At 41.5% G+C, this 20,112-nt stretch overlaps 1 protein-coding gene across 10 annotated transcripts in view; it reads right to left on the reverse strand.

Annotated features, from left to right (window-relative positions):
* Window positions 1-4,447: 4,447 nt before the first annotated feature.
* sipa1 (signal-induced proliferation-associated 1) overlaps window positions 4,448-20,112 on the reverse strand; it is a 33,968-nt gene continuing 18,303 nt past the window's right edge. For 5 of the 10 annotated variants that reach the window (XM_071460627.1, XM_071460623.1, XM_071460625.1 and 2 more), the window contains 14 exons: window positions 19,707-19,831; window positions 19,423-19,611; window positions 18,150-18,324; window positions 17,698-17,801; window positions 16,475-16,632; window positions 15,430-16,036; window positions 15,070-15,344; window positions 13,894-14,286; window positions 12,827-12,953; window positions 12,588-12,720; window positions 11,282-11,449; window positions 10,397-10,469; window positions 9,004-9,082; window positions 4,448-7,556 (listed from right to left, as the gene is read on the reverse strand). In XM_071460627.1, coding sequence (XP_071316728.1) covers window positions 7,413-7,556; window positions 9,004-9,082; window positions 10,397-10,469; window positions 11,282-11,449; window positions 12,588-12,720; window positions 12,827-12,953; window positions 13,894-14,286; window positions 15,070-15,344; window positions 15,430-16,036; window positions 16,475-16,632; window positions 17,698-17,801; window positions 18,150-18,324; window positions 19,423-19,611; window positions 19,707-19,831 — 2,750 coding nt within the window. In that variant the 3' untranslated portion in view covers window positions 4,448-7,412. Of the gene's footprint in view, window positions 7,656-8,057; window positions 9,083-10,396; window positions 10,470-11,281; window positions 11,450-12,587; window positions 12,721-12,826; window positions 12,954-13,893; window positions 14,287-15,069; window positions 15,345-15,429; window positions 16,037-16,474; window positions 16,633-17,697; window positions 17,802-18,149; window positions 18,325-19,422; window positions 19,612-19,706; window positions 19,832-20,112 lie in introns of those variants that run through there. The other 5 variants (XM_071460628.1, XM_071460633.1, XM_071460629.1 and 2 more) reach the window with 5 other exon arrangements.

Below are 20,112 nucleotides of genomic sequence, written 5' to 3' on the forward strand. Positions count from 1 at the left end.
GCAGGGTATAAAAACATTAAACATAAAATAAAAGCATGAAAATAAAAATCTTAAACAAAGAAAGTGTATAAAGGTCCATGAAAATGTGATTGCAATAAATGTCTGAGTTTGTTCAAATACACATATCTGCATATGTACAAAGCTATAATAGAAGATGATGCAAGGTGAATAATGTTAACTAAGATGTGTGCTGAGCGCTGGGTGGGTGTAAGTTGATTAACAGTCTGACAATCACTTATGTGCATTCTGGTGTTTGTTGACTATGGTATATCCAACAAGACAGCAGGGAGTCAGAGAGTCAGTCAGAGGCATATAAATAGTCCTTTTTGATGTTGGAGGCCTTTTGTAAACACTCTTCCTAGACGTCCTGGGGAGGGAGACCCCTACGATCTCTCAGCTGTCCTCACTATAAGGTCTTAACAGTCTGATTTACTACAGTTTCCATATCACGTAGTGTTACAACTGCTTCAGACACTCTGTACAGGGCTGCGATATAAGGTGGCCAAACAAATAATATAGTACAGAATGATGCCATCATCTGCTACACTCAGTGACATTGTTTATTCACCTACACATAATGTTTGTTTCTGTTGAGATTCTTGATTAAAATCTAAGAAAATCTGGTTTTTCATAAAGTTTACTCTGTGGGCTTTATAGATGCTATTTACTGCATTAAGCTGCATTCTGCTGCATGTGTTGCTGTTCTTGTGTCCTGCACCCAGCAGGACGGGGTTTTGAAGCTTCCCTTCTCCTGTGAAATGTCCATCTTGATCACATACTTAACATGGAGTGTTATTATTATTAAAACAAACAAGTGAACAGTAGGGTGAGATGGCTTGTTTCCATTGCAAAACCTTAAATCGCTGACATACAGAACTTTGGATTCACTCTTGTATTGAGGAAAATGAGAGCCATAGAGAAAAAATGAAAATATATTAAAATGTATATGTTGTGTCAGTCGTACTCTACAGGTGCTTTCTCTTTGTATTGTTCCTTTTTCTGTCTTATTTCCTCATTCCAAGTCTTGAATTGATACAAAATAAAAATACTAAAAACGATGGCCTGCCCTGGCGTCTGTTTGGGGAAACAAAGACTACTTGTCACATGGAGACCTTCCAGAAACAGGGTGAAGATTAAGAAACAGTGGTGTAGAGCTGTCTGCTAATAATCCACCCTGCCAGTTTCCCAGAAAGAACAAAAGTACACAAACCCTTTAGCGTAAAAGTGCAGGTACGGTACAGTTGGAGTAGTCTGGTTAATGTCTTCCATTCAAAATTAAGACCTTAAAAAACACCTGTTTTAACTTCAGTAAAATCTGATTTAAAAAACTGAAACCAGCCTCATACAACATCAGTGAGCCCGAAGTGGCCTGATGTTTTTCATTCTTTAATATTTAACTCCAGAGTTTATGACATGATGCCAGGACTCTGATTAGTATATGATCAACTGTTGTGGCTCATTATATGAGGTGCATCACTTATTAACAGAATGCTCTACAAAACCTCTTAAACATGTATTAATTTGTTACATTGGAGCAGAACAACAATACAATGCAGAGCCCGAAGAGGTCTTGTCTTTTAAATTGTTCAGGTTTTTGAGATTTGTTTTAATTGTTTGCTAAAAGTTATGTTAGCACTGTTTTGTTCAAAATGCATTGAAACTAAACTTTTAGTATTTCCCCAAAAAGGAAATCCTCAATTTAACTCCATGTTATGCAAGATAAAATAAACTCCTGGGTGTATTTCTAAACAACAGAGAACCTCTCGAGTAAAATATTTATCTGTTGTTTGTATCTGTAGATGTGTGACACTGATCAAACCTCTGAGGTCTAACTTATAATTAGGCTTCTTTATGACAGAAATACATCAGTGATGTAGCAAATGGACTCACGTTAGGCCTCATCTACACGTTGTGTATGAGGCAACAGTGGCCATTTAAAATACTATATACAACCATGTGAACCAGGAGTCTAAACACACACACACACACACACACACACACACACACACACCAGCACATGGCCTCTGTATTTACAGAACACGGATGAGTCAAACTGGCGCTAAGCCCTTGAGCTGTGTGTGACACATAGCCCCTTGTGAAGACTCTGTCCTGGGCTCCAACCCCAAATAAAGACATAGGCCGGCGCATTGTTGTCATCAGTTCTCCTCCTGGTGTCAGAGCAGGGAAGATAAAGCGTTTCTCTGCGGCTGATGTTTAGGAAAGCCTTCCAGAGGACAGAGTCCTGGGAAATGTTTGTCTGATGTTGTCGTGCTGTATTATGCTCAGGGAACAAGCTTTGGAAAGTGTATTTGTGTTACCTCATGCTGTATCAATCCAGGAAGACGGGAATGTGCATCCAATCAGGATTTCAAGCTTTTTTCAAACTGTATTATCTCACTCTGAATCTCTACATGTGTTTATGTGACTACAGGCTGCTTTTATTTTTATATGTTGACACCGAGTTTTAGACAAAGATGTTGCAGCTTACTGAAGATGTTGACATGATTGCGTTGACATCCAAGCATTTTGGGAGTTGGGGAGCGGATTTGCTGTAAATTTAAACAAAGTTGATAATAAAGATCGAACGACTGTGTTTTAGTTATGCTAACTTCTCCTGTGGTGTTGGTTGGTCAGTTGGCCCATCACTCTGGTCTTGACTGAAATATCTCAACAACTATTGGATGGATTACCATGACATGCCGGGGAGACATTCTTGGTTCCCAGAAGATGAGTCCAGTCACTTCAATGATCCCCTGACTTTTCCTCTGGCGCCACCATGAGGTTCACATTTGTGGTTTTGTGTGAGATGACTCAGACAGATGGATTGCAATAACATATGGTACACATTCATTTCTCCTCAGGATTAATTAATATGACTTTTCATTGAGCTTTTCATCATGTCAAAATTTCAAGTTCTGTGGTTTATGACCAAATACAGTGACATTCTCATATGCCTCAGTTATATTTAATGTTTGGTGCTAATTTTAGAATTAGTTGTTTGTTTGTCTCGGTGCATCTTGTGTTTTCTTTGAAGAGTTGAAAGTTACAGTGCGGTTTACAGCGTAAGAAAGCATAATAGCCACAATGATTTATGTGATTATGATCTAATAATTTCAAAAACATGAACCAGATTAAACTCAAAACATGAACCAGATTTAACGGAAGAGGTTCTTTATTTTACTCTGTCAGCATTTTCCAGTTCCCTGCAGGATGTCAACAAACAGTTGAACAACTAATATCAGTGTGGTGGTGTTTTGGGGGGACAGGGACAGAGCCGGTCACCACACTTTGCTTGCTCAGCTGATCTAAGGGACCAACAGGAAGTTAAACTATCTGTTCCTAAACCCTCTCAGAGTTAATACATTATTTATATATATACATATATTCATGCATATATTTTATCAGCTCAGCCTTGATGACAGTGAAATTACTCCTAAATTAAAGGGTTGAAAGCTGAATTCTGAACAATTAATTAAAGCCAAATCTTTTCCCTTTATTGTTGTGTTTGCACATACAGATGGGTATAATACTTTTATTTTGACTTTTGCTGGTTCAATTAAAAAAGAAGCCTCAGCTGGTTTCCACAGACACTGTGACTGAGTTTATCTTCATACATATTTCTTTCACTTTCATCCCATTTCATAAACTGACTTTTATGTTCTACTATTTTTAGCAAATCAGATTTGGCTATGACCTTCCTCTGACACTATCAATCATTTTAAAACATGCTTCTTCCTGGGCTGCTTTAAGCTACTGCGTCATTTCTGTTTTACCTCCACCTCCCATGTTCATCAGAGTTCAGTCCAGGACTTCAGATCTTCACAAGCTCTGCTCTTCAACAAATCCATCCAGCTCTTCCAGCGAAGCTCTTACTCTCTGTATTCATCTCTAGATCTGCACTACCACTCATATTGGCTGAATAGTCCTATGATTCCTTCATAAATTTCCATCTCATGATTTCATTCACGCAAATGTAGAGTGAGAAACTGATAAGAGAAAAATGTGGTGTTGTTTAGTGTCTCTGCTCTACTCAAGTCAGTTTTACTACAAGTCAAGAGGCCTGGAAGTTCCTGGAGTTGTTTTTCCTCCAAACACCAATTCAACCACGTAAAACACTTCAGTCTTTTGAACAGAGATCTTACTGATTCCATATTTTTCCTTTTTGAGTTTTTTTATTTTCTACAAACTAAAAAAAAAGACAAACACCCCCAGAATCATTCCATCATATCCAAACCACATTATCTGCCTTTGGGATATTTGTCTCTGTGTTGACAAAACATGAACTTGGGAGCACATACTTAGATTGTTGCATTTCCAGATTAGGCCAAGTAGATCTAGTATGTGACGCCCAAATTATTGCTGATTTCTTTTTCTTTTTTTTTTTCTTTTGTTTTTTCTTTTGTCCTTTTTAGGTCATTCAGCCACATTCAGCTTCTCAGATACTCTGTTGGGTTTTCTAAGACAGTTTATTTTAAACATTTAAATACCAAAATAATCCTCCCTTATGGGGAGGCATACGCCAATCAACACATTCACCTCAATTTAAACTTCTTGATTCCAATGCATCAATAGTCATTTTAAGCACCTTTTTCCTTTTAATTCATTTTTAAAAACGATATATTTTTCTGCTCTTTTAACAATTGGTGGTACTCACAGAGCTGTAAACCTTCACTGATGCTTCAGATCAACAACACACATTATTAGCATCATCATCATCATCATTATTATTATCATCCATTTTTTGGGTCATGTGTCACCAAATGAATTTTTCTTGCAAAGAACCTGATGTTGCGACGATCTCTTAGAAAATCCTTCCTCTGCCACTAAAAACCTCAGTAAGTGCAACCAAAGACAAAGAAAGGAGATCACTAAGCTGGGTTCACATACATTACATTTTCAGGTAGGCACAGAGTCAGAGAGATAAGCCTTCACATAACATCAGTATGACCAGTTTTGATCATCCGTTCTGGTAGAAGAGTTTTACTCATTAAGGCGTACCTAATGGTGTTTTAAGACCTTATTAAATATGTAAGAGCTATAGCTGAAATAGCTCAATATTAGAATGACAATAAGAACCATAGTCACATTAAGCAAGAGTTGCAGATAGTATTTTGTCACGTCATATCATGGTTGTTGGTTTTCTACAAAAGAAACTAGAATTCATAACCAAGCCCACCTTCCGTTCTGACCTATTTCACATTTTCTCCTCACGACTTCCCTCCAGTTTAAACAGCTACAAGAAAATCCACATTTGCATGATTAATAAGTTACATTTTTATACATACACACATACAGAGGGGAGCTTGGAAGTTGCTTGGCACATTCTCATGCTTGACCAACCTCCTACAATCTAAATAACTATACAAGACACAGTAAAACAGGTCTTCTCACACCAACGTCTCCCTGTTCAGTCATGAGGCTTCAGCGTGTACAGGAGATGAAACAGGAGCCTGCATGGCCACGATTAACACTTGTCTGCATAATCGTCCTGCAAAAGGAGGGCATACACAACCCAATGCACTAAGTAACATGGAACAGTTCAGCTTTACATACAGTATCTTCACATACTGATAAAGTTTAGATTCATAATTTAATCTGTATATACTGTATCTTAATATGCTGGTACCAGGTATTCACAGTGACTCTAAAATAAAATTACAAGAGGAAGTTTTATACAAGAAACAAGAGAGTCTGAGTGACTGGCGAAAGTTTGGCATCCTTTTTGTCGGAGTTCAGAGTTTGTAGTTGGAGTTTAGTTTGTGGTTGAGTCAGTTCTCTTTGATTGCGGTGGGAGTCAGGAGAGCTGCCTGGGCTTTTCGTTGGCACTGAGGAGAAGCAGTCCAACTCCTCTGAACACACGTTTGTTAACGGCGCCGTCAGCAGTGGACACACAAAAAGGTGAGGTAAGGTGGTGTCAGGGGGATGAGATCTTATCCACCTTCTTACGTTGAGCGAGACATAACCTGGGCAGACTAAATAAAGTACAGTTTGTGCCCTGTCCAGTGCTGATTTAAAAAAAAAAAAAAAAAAAAAAGTGCAAGAACAACACAGAAACACACACAAACACACATCAGGGTGGGATGGTAAGATTTCACCTATTGTCCTTACCGCTACCACTCATAAGCCATACTAAACAATTACCCAAAATAGTCACTGTAGACATCCGCCAAACACAAAACATATTTAAATACAATATTCTGTAATTCACTATTAGTTCAAGGTGTTTTATCCAGACATGTAAAGCTATTTTGCGAGCTGAAAGAAAAGCCACCTTTTGGCATTTTGTGGTTCAGGCCAGCAGGAGATCTTCTACAGTATGGCTGCTACAATAGTGAGGTTAGAAGAAAACAGCTACAGGCAATCATGGAAGGAATCTGAAGCAGTTCGTTCCTGCCACCGTCTGTGTCTTCAGGAGAGGTATAACCCTTTTTAGTATTCCTCTAATACTGTTTTCATACACCCTTTCAGAAGGAACAAGCATGCTCAGTTCATTGTTTTTGACTTTTCCAGTTAACATCCCTTTCATTTAAGCTTTTTTTTTTTTTTTTTTTTTAATTGTCTCTCCTTAAAAACTCCAGGATTTCTTAAATACAGTACTACTGAGAAGTGAAGAGGGCAGAGAATGATGTCCTTACGTAACAGACCTTGCTCTAAGGCCAGTCAGTTAGCATCATTACATCTTTTGAAGTAGAAGGCTGCCTATAGGCTTGTCATTGTCATGTTCCCTTTTTTTTTTCTTGTTGTGTTTTATTTCAAGGCCTTCCACACTAGCAGCGCCAGGCAGAACCACACTCAGACATTGCAACTACACATCTGGCAGAGAGGATAGCAATACTACTGTTCACATACATTATTGGTGATATATATATACACTTTTGGTCATTTCAGATAAGACACCACCAAACATGCTATACAGTGTCTCTCAGTCTTAATTGCCACTTTTTATGCAAGTGCTATTCAGCCCAGCTTGTCAAGTATTTGAAGCAAGGTACAGTAAGAGATGCACACACACACGCACAGACACACACACACACACACACACACACACACACACATGTGGCACACATCCACGCACATACTGTGTCATACACACACTAAGAGAAGCACTCCAGCAGAGCAAACCAACACAGCAGTCTGGAGAGCTGCACATTGGTCAGTCTATGATGGTCATGGGATTTGAAAATGTCATTTTTTTGTCTTTTGTATGAGTCGATTTGCATACTCCCTCACCAACAGGCAGGTCCAGGATTGAGGACAGACACTGTGGTAATACACAGTTTGAAGAGGATAGGTGTGTGTGTTTGCTGCTTTTGCAAATAAGTATGAACAAAATAAGTGTACTGAGCGTACAAGGACATTGCACGATTTGCATCTTTCCGCTGATTTGTGTGTTTGTGCATGCAGTGGTGAAGCTAACAGGGCTTGTTGACGTTGCACAGCAGCTCGGTGACTTTGATGAGGCGGGCCACTGTGCTCTGCGACTCCTCCTGCAGCCGCTGATTGTTCTGCCTGAGGCTCTGCACCTCGGCCTGCAGCACCGCCTTGTCCTCTTTCTCCTGAAAGACATCGGCACACAACAAAACAAAAGCCGTCGCTCAGATCGCTGTGGCAGGAACGGGAGGGGAGCGACAGGTACAGCGGTGGCGTTAAGGAAACTAGTGGGCACACATAAACACAGAGCTTGAAATAAAACAGCACAAACAGTGTAGAGAAGCACATCACACTGCAGTGAGGAAGAATAAACTCACAAAACAGTACAGAAACAACTAGTCGCTGAACTGATCATTTGTTTGACAGAACTGCTTTTTGTTTTGCTTTGTTTTGTTTTAGTCATCTGTCAGGTAAAAACACCAAACATTTGCTGACTTTTCACTGTTTATATCATTTATTAAAATGAGGGCTGCTGGTCAGCTGATCACTTACAATGGTTGTAGGGCTGCAACTAACAATTATTTGATTTGACCGTGACCATTATTTTTCACATAACTGTTCCATAAATAAAAAGGCAGAGGTAGTGGGAAAGCACAATCACAATTTCCAAGAGTCGAAGGTGATGCTTCAGATGTTTTGTTTTGTCTAAACAACAGTTACACTCATATAAAACAGAGAAAAGCAGCAAATCCTCACATTGAAGATGGAAAATAATCAAATGATCGATTATCAAAATTGTTGTTGATTCATTTTCTGTTGCTGAGCTAATCAGCTAATTGTATCAGCACCAAATGTTTTTTGTCATTGTTCTTGACATTCGTTCATGGACTTAATGATTGACTGATTAGACAAATATACATTAGATGAGTTGATAAAGAAAATAATTAAATATATTACATATAATAATAAATATAATAATAATAATAATTACACATAATTACATATAATAATAACAACTATAGTTTCAGTCCTAATCAAGGGCTTAAAAATAGAAAGATTTCCATGTGCTTGAGAAGAATATCATGCTTTGTACATACAGAGACACAAACAGTTTTGACAAAAAACTTCTCAACACAAGGTCCAGTTGACTGTAGTCGAGCCAATCCATCCGCTGAGGAAGGCCATGAGATGTGGCTGAAAGCTTTGGAAACACAAGTGGACTTTGTGCTGAGAAAGTTAACCTTTCACATCTACATGAAAAATCAACATAACACAGAGTAGTGCAGAAGAATAAGAACATGTTGACAACAGCATTGAAGAGGTTGTAAATGTTTTTGTAAAGTATGATATGGATATATTCCAAAAAGCTTTAAAATGTTACTGTAAAAACAAAATTTAAACACATAAATGTCTTTTGAGTGTTTTTGGATGCATCGCTACAGTGAGTCAGCTGTGACTTCCAACGGGTGCATGGATGAGAGGATTTGTACAAGTTCACAAGAGGCTGCATCAGAAAAAACTAATCTTCTCAGAAACTGATCAATTGAAATACTTTTTCCTACCTGCTGACTTTCCTGTGCAGCTTACTGAAAACGTTATTAGAGAAAAACACATTCATGAAAGTCAAAGCACCTTTTGCAGGTCATCCTGCAGCTTCTTCAGCATGGCCTCCAGCTGCGATACCTTCTCCTCTAGGTGGCCTGGAGAGTCACTGCAACAAAGAGAAGCAGTGACACTTCGTCAAAAGCAATTACCACATTTTAAGGACTGTAACTGGAAAATATATATATGGAAAACAAAGTGTCAAAATGGTTTTGTTTTCAAACAACCAAACTAGAAAATAATTGCTATCTTCTGCATTTTATTCAAAGATTTTCTTGTATTTCTTTTGTTCAAAAAAAGTGAATAATACAGAGGGAACTTTTTAATTTGCCTGATCGGCCGTTGAGCCGTCCGTCACTCTGGCAGCCTCAGAGCTCAGGCCGTCGTCCCCGCTGTCTTAATAAAACCTGTAATACTCAGAGATCAATTTACAGTAATTGCTGTGGCTGACGAGCAGACCTATTCTGAGTGAATACAGTCATCCCACGATGCATCTCGTCTGACTGCAGTTATACATAATGACTACGCCCTATAGAGCAAAGCTCGAGCACTCTCCCGGTGAGGTGAAAAGAATGACGTATATTTCATCTTTCTGTTTGGTGTGAGGCACATTTGTGCAAATTATGTGCTTAACAGTGAGAGCTCGCTATATCTGAGGACAGAATACTTTTGAAAGGGGTTGGCAGTTTGATTTTTACTGCAGTCACCAAATGTAATCTGCATTGCTCTATTCTATTCAGCTGGTACGAACTGAAAAAAAAGAAAAAAGGGACTTTTGTTTATAATTTTGAACAAAAGTTGTGATAATTATTGCAATTTACAAGTTCAGATGCTGAAAAGAGGTGATGAGACATCTACATGCTAACTGGAGCAAAATTAAATGGCGACATAGTCATCCAACCTGACATCTACAGTATGTGGGTGGACATAAACTGTGCCTCTAAACACTAAAGCCTTGGACTGAGGAGAAACTCTACATTGGTGTTTGCTTAGTTTTTATTGACTTGTTTTCTGTTTTGCTTTTGGCAAACAGATCTGTGGACTTCATCTGCTCAGACACAGCATGAAAGAGGAAAAGAGGATAACCAAGAGGCTGGGACAAGTATGAAAGAAGAATAAACTGGATTATGGTGGGAATTATGCAGAAAGATGACAGTGTGCATCTGCGTCTGCATGTGTGTGAGTGCATCACTGAGTCAGCACGGCGGCTCTCTTTTTTTGGGGGAGAGAGGCCATAGCATTGACTCAAACAGCGGGATGTAGCCGATAAAGTCTAAACAATCGAGAAAGAATAAAGGAGCAGAGGTCTTATCAAGATGGAAAAGGGATGTGCGCAGTGATGCAGACGAAGAAAAACCAAGTGACTAACTATAGAGGTATTGAACTGTCTGTTTCACCCTGTGTGTGCTGTATAGCAACCCACCTCTCCTTTGAGTCTTTCAGCTTGCCATCGGTCTGGTCAGCTCCTGCTTGCGAGGGGTCTCCAGCTTTGCGGTCTGTGATAAGGAACAGTATGGACATTACTGCAGTTTACAACAGCAGCGCTCTCTCTCTCAGTTTAGAACGTGGGGTCTTTTAAACAACTTTCTTCATATTGAGTGCAGATCCCTAATGTGATTGATAAACATCTCACTCCAAAACCAATATACTGCCGTCTTCAGGGAGCACTTTGCACATGATTTTAGAGCCAGGCTGCAGCCACAAGAGCTTTAGTGAGGTCAAACGCTGCTGTTGGGTGATAAGGCCTGGCTCGCAGTCGTCCGTCCAATTCATCCCAAAGGTGTTGGATGGAGTGGAGGTCAAGGCTCTGTACTTGCCACTCAAGTTTTTTCACACTTAACTGGGAAAAACATTTTCCTTTTTATTTATTTATTTATTTATTCAAATTTTATTTTAATTAATATATTTATTTTTTACAGAAAACTGTTTCACTTTGTGCAGTGGGGCATTTTCACGTGGAGTCAGATAAGAGCCTTTGCCAAAGTGTTGCCACAAAGCTGGAAGCACACTACTGTCTCAATTATTACTCTAGATGCCCAGGACTTTTGTTCATATAGTGAACATACAATTAATTACATTACCACTTCTTTTATACCTGTGAGAAATTTAGAGTCTTATGAGAGTCTTTAGATTGTGATGCACGACTCAGGGTGAGATAAACACAGGGAGAAGGCTGTAGCTGTCAAATCAAATCCAGGTTTCTCTTGGTGTTTGAGATTGTGCTGACCACTAGAATAGCTTGCATTATTTTTTTTTTTACATCTATATAGACAAGAAGTGAGGTCTGCACGTGTCAATAGTTCCTCACCTTCCCTTGACAAAGCCTCCAGGATGCTGCGGCAGGCTGTGGCCAGGTCGGCGATGGACTGCCACTCCTCCTCAGTAGAGTCTGTTGTCTCTGACAGAACTGAGAGAGAGGTGCCAACATTTATCAGGCTGCCATTGGAGACACACCTCAGTGTAGCAGATGAGTGGACTGCAGCAGAACAGTGAGAATGTGGTCACTATAAGAATCCAGATTCACCATCGGTTCATCAGTAACAGAGAGCCACCACTGGGGGATGCTGCTGTGTTAATGCTGGTCAGATTCAAGGGCAGAGTACACAGCAACAAGAAGGAAATGTTTTGATGTATGTGGGACGCCTGCAGGTTTCACTGGAACTAGTTTTCTGACTTTATAAGATTGAATTTATGGCAGCATATAACCAAAACACAAAGGAGGTGAAAGTCACAGTGCAAGAAAATGAGCTTAATATCATCAGGTTTTAGTAAATTATAGGATGCAAATTTAATAAATATTAAAAGAATGACATTCAAGATGGTACAATTGTTACTTTTTAAGATCTTTTGAATTTTATTACTCTAGTAATAACTAGAGTAACTACTAGTTTTACTAGTTTAAACAGTTGTGATGCTTTGAAATGACCCGCAGACTTCCTGTGAAAGAACGTAATGCAAAAACAATTAGAGGCTGCAGAGTCTGCCCCCACAAAAATCAGAAGAATCTGATGAGAGGATGAGCCAGTGTGCTCTTATGGCGGTTAAATGATGAGTCTCATAGTCTCAGCGGAGGCAGAGCAGATGGTGTAAGAGGGGTTCCTTGATTTGGGGCTGCCTAAAACTCCACCCCTCCCACTACCCATCTGTCCCCCTTTTATCCCAGCCCTGGCAGGGGGTGGCAGCAGAGCAGGGGTGATATTAGATTAGCGGAATAGGGGGCAGCGTGGATGAAAGAGGAGGGACAAAGGGGATGCAGTGGGAAGCAGAGGGAGGATAATGAAGAGAGGGGTTTAAGGCAGAAAAAATCCGGAAAAAAGGAATTTGAGGCTCAAGTCAGGCAGAGATGATCTGCAAACATGTGTAATTGTTCCATTTTGGCATCATTCGAGCAGTTGTGTCTGAGAAAGGAGCCTTGTGTCCATGATCAGTCATAATATAAAAACATCTCATCACAATATCTCTGTGCTCTTTTGGCCTCCTAATTCATTGTCACACATTTATGTTTTTATTTTTCTTGCTGTTATGTTCGTTTTGTTCAAGAATAAACGTGTTGTTACTGACAGTGTGTATTTGAAGTTTAATTTGAAAATCCACAGGTATAGGCGAGTACTTACTCTTGGTGATGGAGTTATGAAGACTTAGGGCTCGTGAATTTCTCTCAGCTCGGTCTACACATGACAACCGGGAAGATGAGAGAGAGGAGTCACTCGCTGAGGCTTTGTCATCGCCAAACTCAGCCCCCATGAACTGAAGACAAGATAAAGATAGAGATAAAGGGGAAACGACACTGTCAGACAGGGGATGGAGCGTTGGGTTGAAACCGATCAGATGTCCTTTCGTCTCAGTCTGTCACCTGTTCGTCCTCCAGGGGAACCTTGGGTTTGACAGCCAGGATCAGATCAGGTGTGGCGTCTCTTAGCTCCCCGACGTTTTCATAGATGTGGTGCTCCACCTTCAGCGCCACGTTGTCGTACATGTGCCTGTCCGCCAGGCAGGGAGGAGGATGGAGGTGTGGTGGTGTCGGTGGGGAAAAAAAACACAAAGCAGATCTGCTGTTGATGCTTCGTGACATTTTTTTTTTTATCCAGTCCAGAGGTCAAAACAGAAACTGGAGCACTTAGACAAGTAATCTCTGGGGCGGCTTAGAGTTTGCCTTGATTGACGTTTGCTATCCTGCACTCACAAAATTATCTCAGAAACATCATATGTGATGCAGTTCAGTCCAATGATTCAGCTCTGCTTTGCGTGAATAAAAAGCTTTGAAATTCATTTTGGTGGAGTTTAATATTATCCCCATGAATATTTCCTTTATGCTCAGTGTCAACATACATGTCCTGCTGCTTTTACACACGGGTTTTTTAATACTTAGCAAACCTTCCCATTACTGTCAGGGAAAGGGCCTTGATACTTAAAGATGAGGGAATATTACACTATGATCTGCACAGTGTAGACATTATGGAAATGAAAGGGAAAAAATTTGTTTTCTTGTTGTCATTTACTCTAATAATAATTTGAACTTCATGAAAAAGCACTTAAGATGAAAAAAGAACATCTGCACTTACATCAAAGTGGGTTTAACATGTGAAACATAATTCAAATACTCAGCGTTAACACAGTCTAGTAGGAGAATGACACAGTGGTTGGTGTCCTTTCTTTGTGAATGGCCTTTGCTGAAAAAGTGATGCACTGACTCTGAGTTTTAATTGTGATGCGTCAGCTTTAGTTTGAGGATACTTTCAGCCATGTTGGATGAGCTGATGGTCGACCCAACCGCAGATGAATCTAGATTGATTATTGCATCAGGCAAAGCAGCATTTCCTGTTTTTTTAATAACACGAAAGAGTCTTTTTTCTCTGTAACACTCACATGAGGTAATGACAGCTGACATGAACAGCCGTGTTAGCTTTAGTTAACACTCACCCGTCACACGTATCCCTGTAGGACGGCTGTCTCTCCAAAGAGTAGCTGCGTGTGAGCTGCGAGGCGCTGCCCTCTGGGCTCTGATTGGCTGGTTGGTCCTGCAGAGAAGTGGCCCGTAACAAAGGTAGGCTGGGCGTCGTGAGGAGCGAGTCCTGACTCCTCTCACTTTGCCCTCTATCACACGACTGCTCCTCGCCCTCTTCGGCCTCCACCTGAACCTCTATTATGTCCGCTTCACTGACCCCACCCGCCTTCAGCTCATCCTCCTTCGCCTCCTCCTCATCCTCCTCCTCTTCTTCCCTCTCGTCCAGCACCCAGGCCTCTCCTGACTGATCTTCTCCAGGCTTACACTCTGCGTCCTTGATGGCTTTCTGGTACAGCTCAGAGAAACTTCTGCAGAACACAGAACAACAACATACTCAGTAAGAACAAAACCATCACGCCTCTCTTTTCCATCCAGCTTCTCATCTCACTGTTGAGTCATTAATTAATCTAGAAGCCAAAAACAAAGATGAAATGGAAAAAAAGGCTATATTTGTCTGAGCGTCTATTATATTCCTTTGAAATCACAGAGCCTCCACTGCTTATCATGAATTATGACATCTTTGTGACAATTTGTGCTTTGTTGTCATAGAACAAGCATTTCAGGAGTGAAATATAAATAAACTGGGGGGAGGGGTTCTCTGAGGATGCTTCTGCTGCCAGCTCTGAAAAGTTACTTCATTTAACTTAGCGCTGCAGAGGTGCCCAGTTTAATGTTGTTTTTATTTTGTTGAACAATCTGACTGTGTGTGTGTGTGTGTGTCAGCTGAAAGGAAAACGTTCTAGTAACAGTGGGACAGCCTGTGCCAGAGTGATTAAACACCATTAGAGGGATTGATTGGTTGTTATCCAGCTGATGTGACACAGTGACTGCAGGCCGCCATCAACAGCAGAATGAGCCGTGACCCCAGAGCGGCACCTCTCTTGTTTTTCTGAACTGACTTGTCCCACTAACCCCCTCCTCCTTATCAGCTGTCAACCTCTCTCACTGGGGCTACTCTTCACTTTCTGCAGTTCGCTTTATACCCATGAGCCCCTTCTCTAGTCTCACCCTGTGTCTGTTGACCCAAACGTGCCCTCGTTAGTGTTCTCGCTCTCCCTGCCCCCTCTCCTCCTCTCTGCAGCCTCACCCACCTGCGAGGCTTGCCGTTCTCGTCCGGTGGGATGACAGTGATGTGGATCTTGTGCGCAGTGCGCAGCAGTCTGGTCCTCTCCTCAGGGCTCAGGTGAACCAGCGAGTGTCCGCACAGCCGCACCACACGAGCCCACAGCTGCAGGCCTCCGCTCTCAGCATAGCAGAACCGCTGCAGCTCCGTCACGAACCCCTCCTCGTTCATCAGGAACCCGGGCTGGCCCACTCCATCACGCAGGGGCGTGACCTCCAGCGCCTCACAACCCCGCGTAACCAGCTGCAGATGTGCAGAAAAGGATGAATGATTTAGAAAGACATAGACTACTCAATGCAAAATTTCCAATCAGGCCACCATCACCCACCTCTAGCCTCTGCACCACCTCTCGTATATCCTCCGCCTGGCTCTCCATCACACTGATAGACACTGACTCCCCACGCTCATAGAAGATATCCAAGTAAGGCCCCCCATCCTTAGTCTCTATCACTGCTTTCCAGCCGATGACATCTCGGCAGGAGCAGTTAAACACCACCCTGCGTGTGCACCTCTCAATGAGCACCACCGACTCGGCTGACACCCCGAGGAGACAGGGGAGATTGTGCTCTCCTGCCTCCCCTTCAACTCTGCTGTAGACCATCACGGCCCAGACCAGCGCCCCGGCACTGTGCAACTCAGCACCTTTGGTGCCCTTCAGCTTGTCTTTGCGCTTGCCTCCCAGAGAGAGCAGGGGGAACTTGGTGGAGGAGTCGATGGGTGTTGTGGTCACATAGTTTTCAGCCAGGTCTTTCAGGTATTCCTGCCGTGTGCGAGTGGCCATGGAGCGGAACTTCTCTGACTTCTCTGCAGCATTTTCAGCGTTCACTGCCTTCGCCAGGAGGAAGTCTCTGAAGGCAGGTGTGCGAGGGAATCGGGCGCCCTTAGGGAACAACGGGCCAAATAATGGCATGTCTTTAGAGCGTGTCACAGCCACCCTGAGAAGGAGAGACAGAAAGAGGAACGATAGAGTAAGAGCGAGGGTACAGTGGATCTATCTGTTCTGAAGTACTCTCCGGAATCACAAACATTTACACTGAATCTGCTGCAGTGGTGAACAGCTTTGTTTTTGCTCCAACACTACTATAACGTAAGATGACACTTTTAACATTGTACATAGTAATGAACCTGTTTACATGAATTTAAATGCATATCATGAATGATATGGTGATTAAAATATTCTGTGAACTATTTTTGTGTTTTTCCTTAAAGGTCAGATCTTTTCGTAACTGGTTCACCACTTTGTACAAAGGCACAAAGACTTGACATGAACTAATTATCTCATCAGATTTCAGCCTGCAAAAGAACGGGATCAATAAAAAAACGAAATGCCTGTATCAATGATGGCATTTTCCTCAGAGAGGATCGACTCATACCTGTAATAGGTGTTGTCAGTGCAGGGCTCGTGAACCTGAACGATGATGAAGACGTGCTGGAAATGGGAGCGGATGGACTTTGGAGTGAAGGGCTGTGCGCCTGGCTCCTGGAAAACGATCGTCACGATGTCGTTTCCGATGTGTCGCTTCCTCAGCAACTGATGAGACAAAACACACACACACACACACACACAGAATTTTATTAGAGAAGCAGGCCAGAGCCATAGTAACATAAAACTAAGAGGAGAAGGAGCCTTATCAGTTTGCCTTTCTTTATATCTCAAGAATCAACAACAAAAAGGTTTTAACAAACAGCTGAACAGATTAGCGTTGAAGACAGGCCTGCAAAAACACTAAGCACAAATTTCTTGCATGTTCAAATGGCTTGAGATAATTTCTATTTTACTAATCAACCCATTTAAATTGTTCTATTTTAATGTTTTGTATATGTCTGGTTTTGATGCCATGTTATTGTTGGATGTAACGGCGATGTGACTACATTATTTACTATAAGTATGTAGTGTAAGTGTAAACATTTGTTGATTATATGTATTTTCTTTTCATATAGACCCCAGGGAAGTAGTTGTTGCCAAGGCAACGCCTAATGGAGATCCAAATGAACAATGTGATAAAAATCAAAGCTGTTAATTAAAATAAAAGATTAATTATACATTTGGAAAGTTTTTATGACTTGAAAAAAGCTACTTCTTTCAAAATCAATGGAATTTAATCGAGATGTAAAAACTGACTAAACAAATATCATTTCAACTAAAACTGCAGCCACCATCGAGCTGCTGGGTTAAAGAGGGACATCAGAGCTTTGTCACTACCGTGTTTTATTTTATTTAAGCCCTTAATCTATATCAGTATGCCATGTCCAGTTTCTTTGTAAATGACAGCAAACAGGCTTAAACCACAGACTGCACATAAAGAAGTGACAGTCAGCTGAACAGGAAGGTGGGAGTGAACACTGGGGGGCAGGATTTTTATGTCATGCTTGTTGCAGAACACAGAGGCTCTTTCTGAAGCATTTCCGAAAGCATGGCAGTTTGAACAGAGATGGGTAATGAAGGCTGTACTGACACTGATGCAATTTTAAAGAACAGAGGTGAAACATCTGAGAAAAACTCACATCCAAGACACGAGCGTGGCTCTGGAGAAACACAAAGGGCAGGAAAAGGAAATGATGTGTCACATCTTTGTTTTGTCAGGGTTCATTTTACCTGTTGTGTGTTGTTGGCTGTGTAGGGCAGCATGGTGGACACATGAAACATAATCTCGTAGTCCTGGTAACGCGTGTAGAGGGAATGTGTCCCAGTTGAGTCCGCTGCACAAGCACAAGACACACAGAAACACACACACACACACACAAACACACAGACAGACAGGAAGAGATTTGGCAAAATCAGTCAACGTCTCTGAAAGAAAACTCAAACTGTCACAGTCAGGGTGAAATCTGTCCCATTTGCTGTTCTCTGCTGCTCATTGAAGGGAAAACAGCTCAGAGATAATCGGCAGTGACTATGCTTATTTGCAGGCATTACTCAGATTACATGTGGCTAGATAGGAGTTATCTTGGGCTTTCAGTGGCACACTGATGCCCTTCAGATAATGGTCCTGCGACAAGGTGAGATGCAGCCAATAGATTGGGGTGTGGTGCATGTTTTCAGCTCACTCTTGTTGTCCAGCTGAGCTCGGTATTTCTCCCAGCCCTTCAGCCGCACCCGCTCCCCGAGCAGATCCAGGAACTCTTCAAACGCTGGCCCAGAGCTCTCGTTGTTGTACATATCTTCCTCTGAGCTCTGCCCGGCCCGACAGTACATCACCCCGACCTTTCGCTGGAAATTCAGCTATTCAAGAAGTCAGAGGAGAAAAGAATTCAGAATAGTCTTCACCACACTGTCATATGTGCACATTTATACCACTTTCACAATCCTTTCATTCAAACCACCAAGACCTTTCATATAATGGAAGACCCTCCTCATTTGACATCTTACTTTACAGCTCAGAAAGCACATTTAGGTTGTAAAATGTTCACACCCCCACAGCATACATTACTGTCCCTATCAAGGCCCTTCAGCTTTTACATCAGAGTTCAGGGTGATGAGACAGGTTATTTTTTCAAAGTTGTTGATTGCTTTTCTGACCTAGTTACCCTCAAAGATGGAGCTAGAGGCTGTCTGTCGTGGGTGAGTTTCAGAGTGAGTTTTTTACAGCATAATCATAAAAATAAAGTTTCTATTCCTGTGACAGGGTGTAAACGATAATCAACAGTTCTGAGAAAATCTGTTGTATCAGTTTCTCACACTTGATGATTTGCTTGCTTTTCTTCATTTTGTTAGTTTAGTCTCTGTTTTTTGCTCTTTCTAAGTGTTTGTCTGACAAAACCAGCAACCTGAGGACAACACTTTGTGTTTGCTCCGAGAATGTGTGACAAACAATTGTCATTATGTTGAACATTTATAATTACTTTTTGAAAACTGACAGACTAATCATTATCATATGAAAATAACGGAAATTGAACATTTCGGTCTGTAAATAACACATCAGTAGAACTCTACAAAGCAATGCAGCATAGGTTGAGATTTCCACCAGACCAAAAGGTATAGGCTGAAGCCGCAGCTTATTGCATCTACTTTTTTATAGCGCAAAACCTATTTGATGTCAAAAAGTAACATCAGTCAAAATAATTAGCTGCCGTCCAATAAGGTGAGTGAACAGGCAGCATAGTAGCACCTTCCCACGGAAACACACGTGATCGATCACTGTGGACAGCAGTGTCAGACATTTTAATAGACTGTACAGTTCAACATGTTGAGACTCTATGGATGTGACATTAAAAAAAAAAAAAAAAAGATTTCTGATGCTATTTGACACAGTCCGATGTTGTGAAAAGGTTTCTGACACATGCAGCAGTCTTCAGTGTGAGCAGATGTATCCTTACTCACCCCCTGTTCGTCCAGCTTGAGCAGGGTGTCCCGGACCTTGGGGGAGTTTGAGGCCAAGCGAAGGCAGTGCAGGTTCAGCTCAGGCATGATGAACTCCAGCAGCCTCTTGGGAGACAAGCCCCTGGGGGTCGTGTGACGAGCAGCAGAGGGCACCGACTCCTCCAAGATGGAACCTCGCAGAGTCTTCATCTGAGGAGAGGGTTTACATTCAGCACGTCCAGTCAAATCAATTTTGCACACACTGAACCTGAGGAGAGTTTGAGGAGAGAAAAGTGCCACTTTACCTCTGTGGTGCGAAAGATGATTCTGTAATTGTACTGAGCTCCACTGGATCCTTCTTTCTCCTCTCGACGGAAACTGATGGCCACTGGGCCGAGGCGATCGTCCATGCCGAAGAAATTCTGGTGTTCTGTGATGAAAGTACAATTACATACGTACAACTGTGAAGAGCAATAATGGAAGTGCTGCACCAGGTTAAAAAACACTGGCAGTGGGGTTGGGGTTAAAATAAGATGATGCTGATCAGGGACTGTCTGGAATTGATCAGGCTGGGGAGGTGAGATGAATCTTATATTTCATTTTAAAAAGCAAAGCAAGAGTTATTAATATTTTTACCAAAACAAGCTGCTGCTTTTGACAAGGAAAAGCTGAAACGAAATATAAATCCAGGCTGGAAGACTGCCCTCCCTA

The sequence above is a fragment of the Trachinotus anak genome, unplaced genomic scaffold, assembly GCF_046630095.1.
Source record: "Trachinotus anak isolate AG129_WGS33_773 ecotype Australia unplaced genomic scaffold, CSIRO_AGI_Tana_v1 ptg000024l, whole genome shotgun sequence".
Classification (NCBI taxonomy): Eukaryota; Metazoa; Chordata; class Actinopteri; order Carangiformes; family Carangidae; genus Trachinotus; species Trachinotus anak.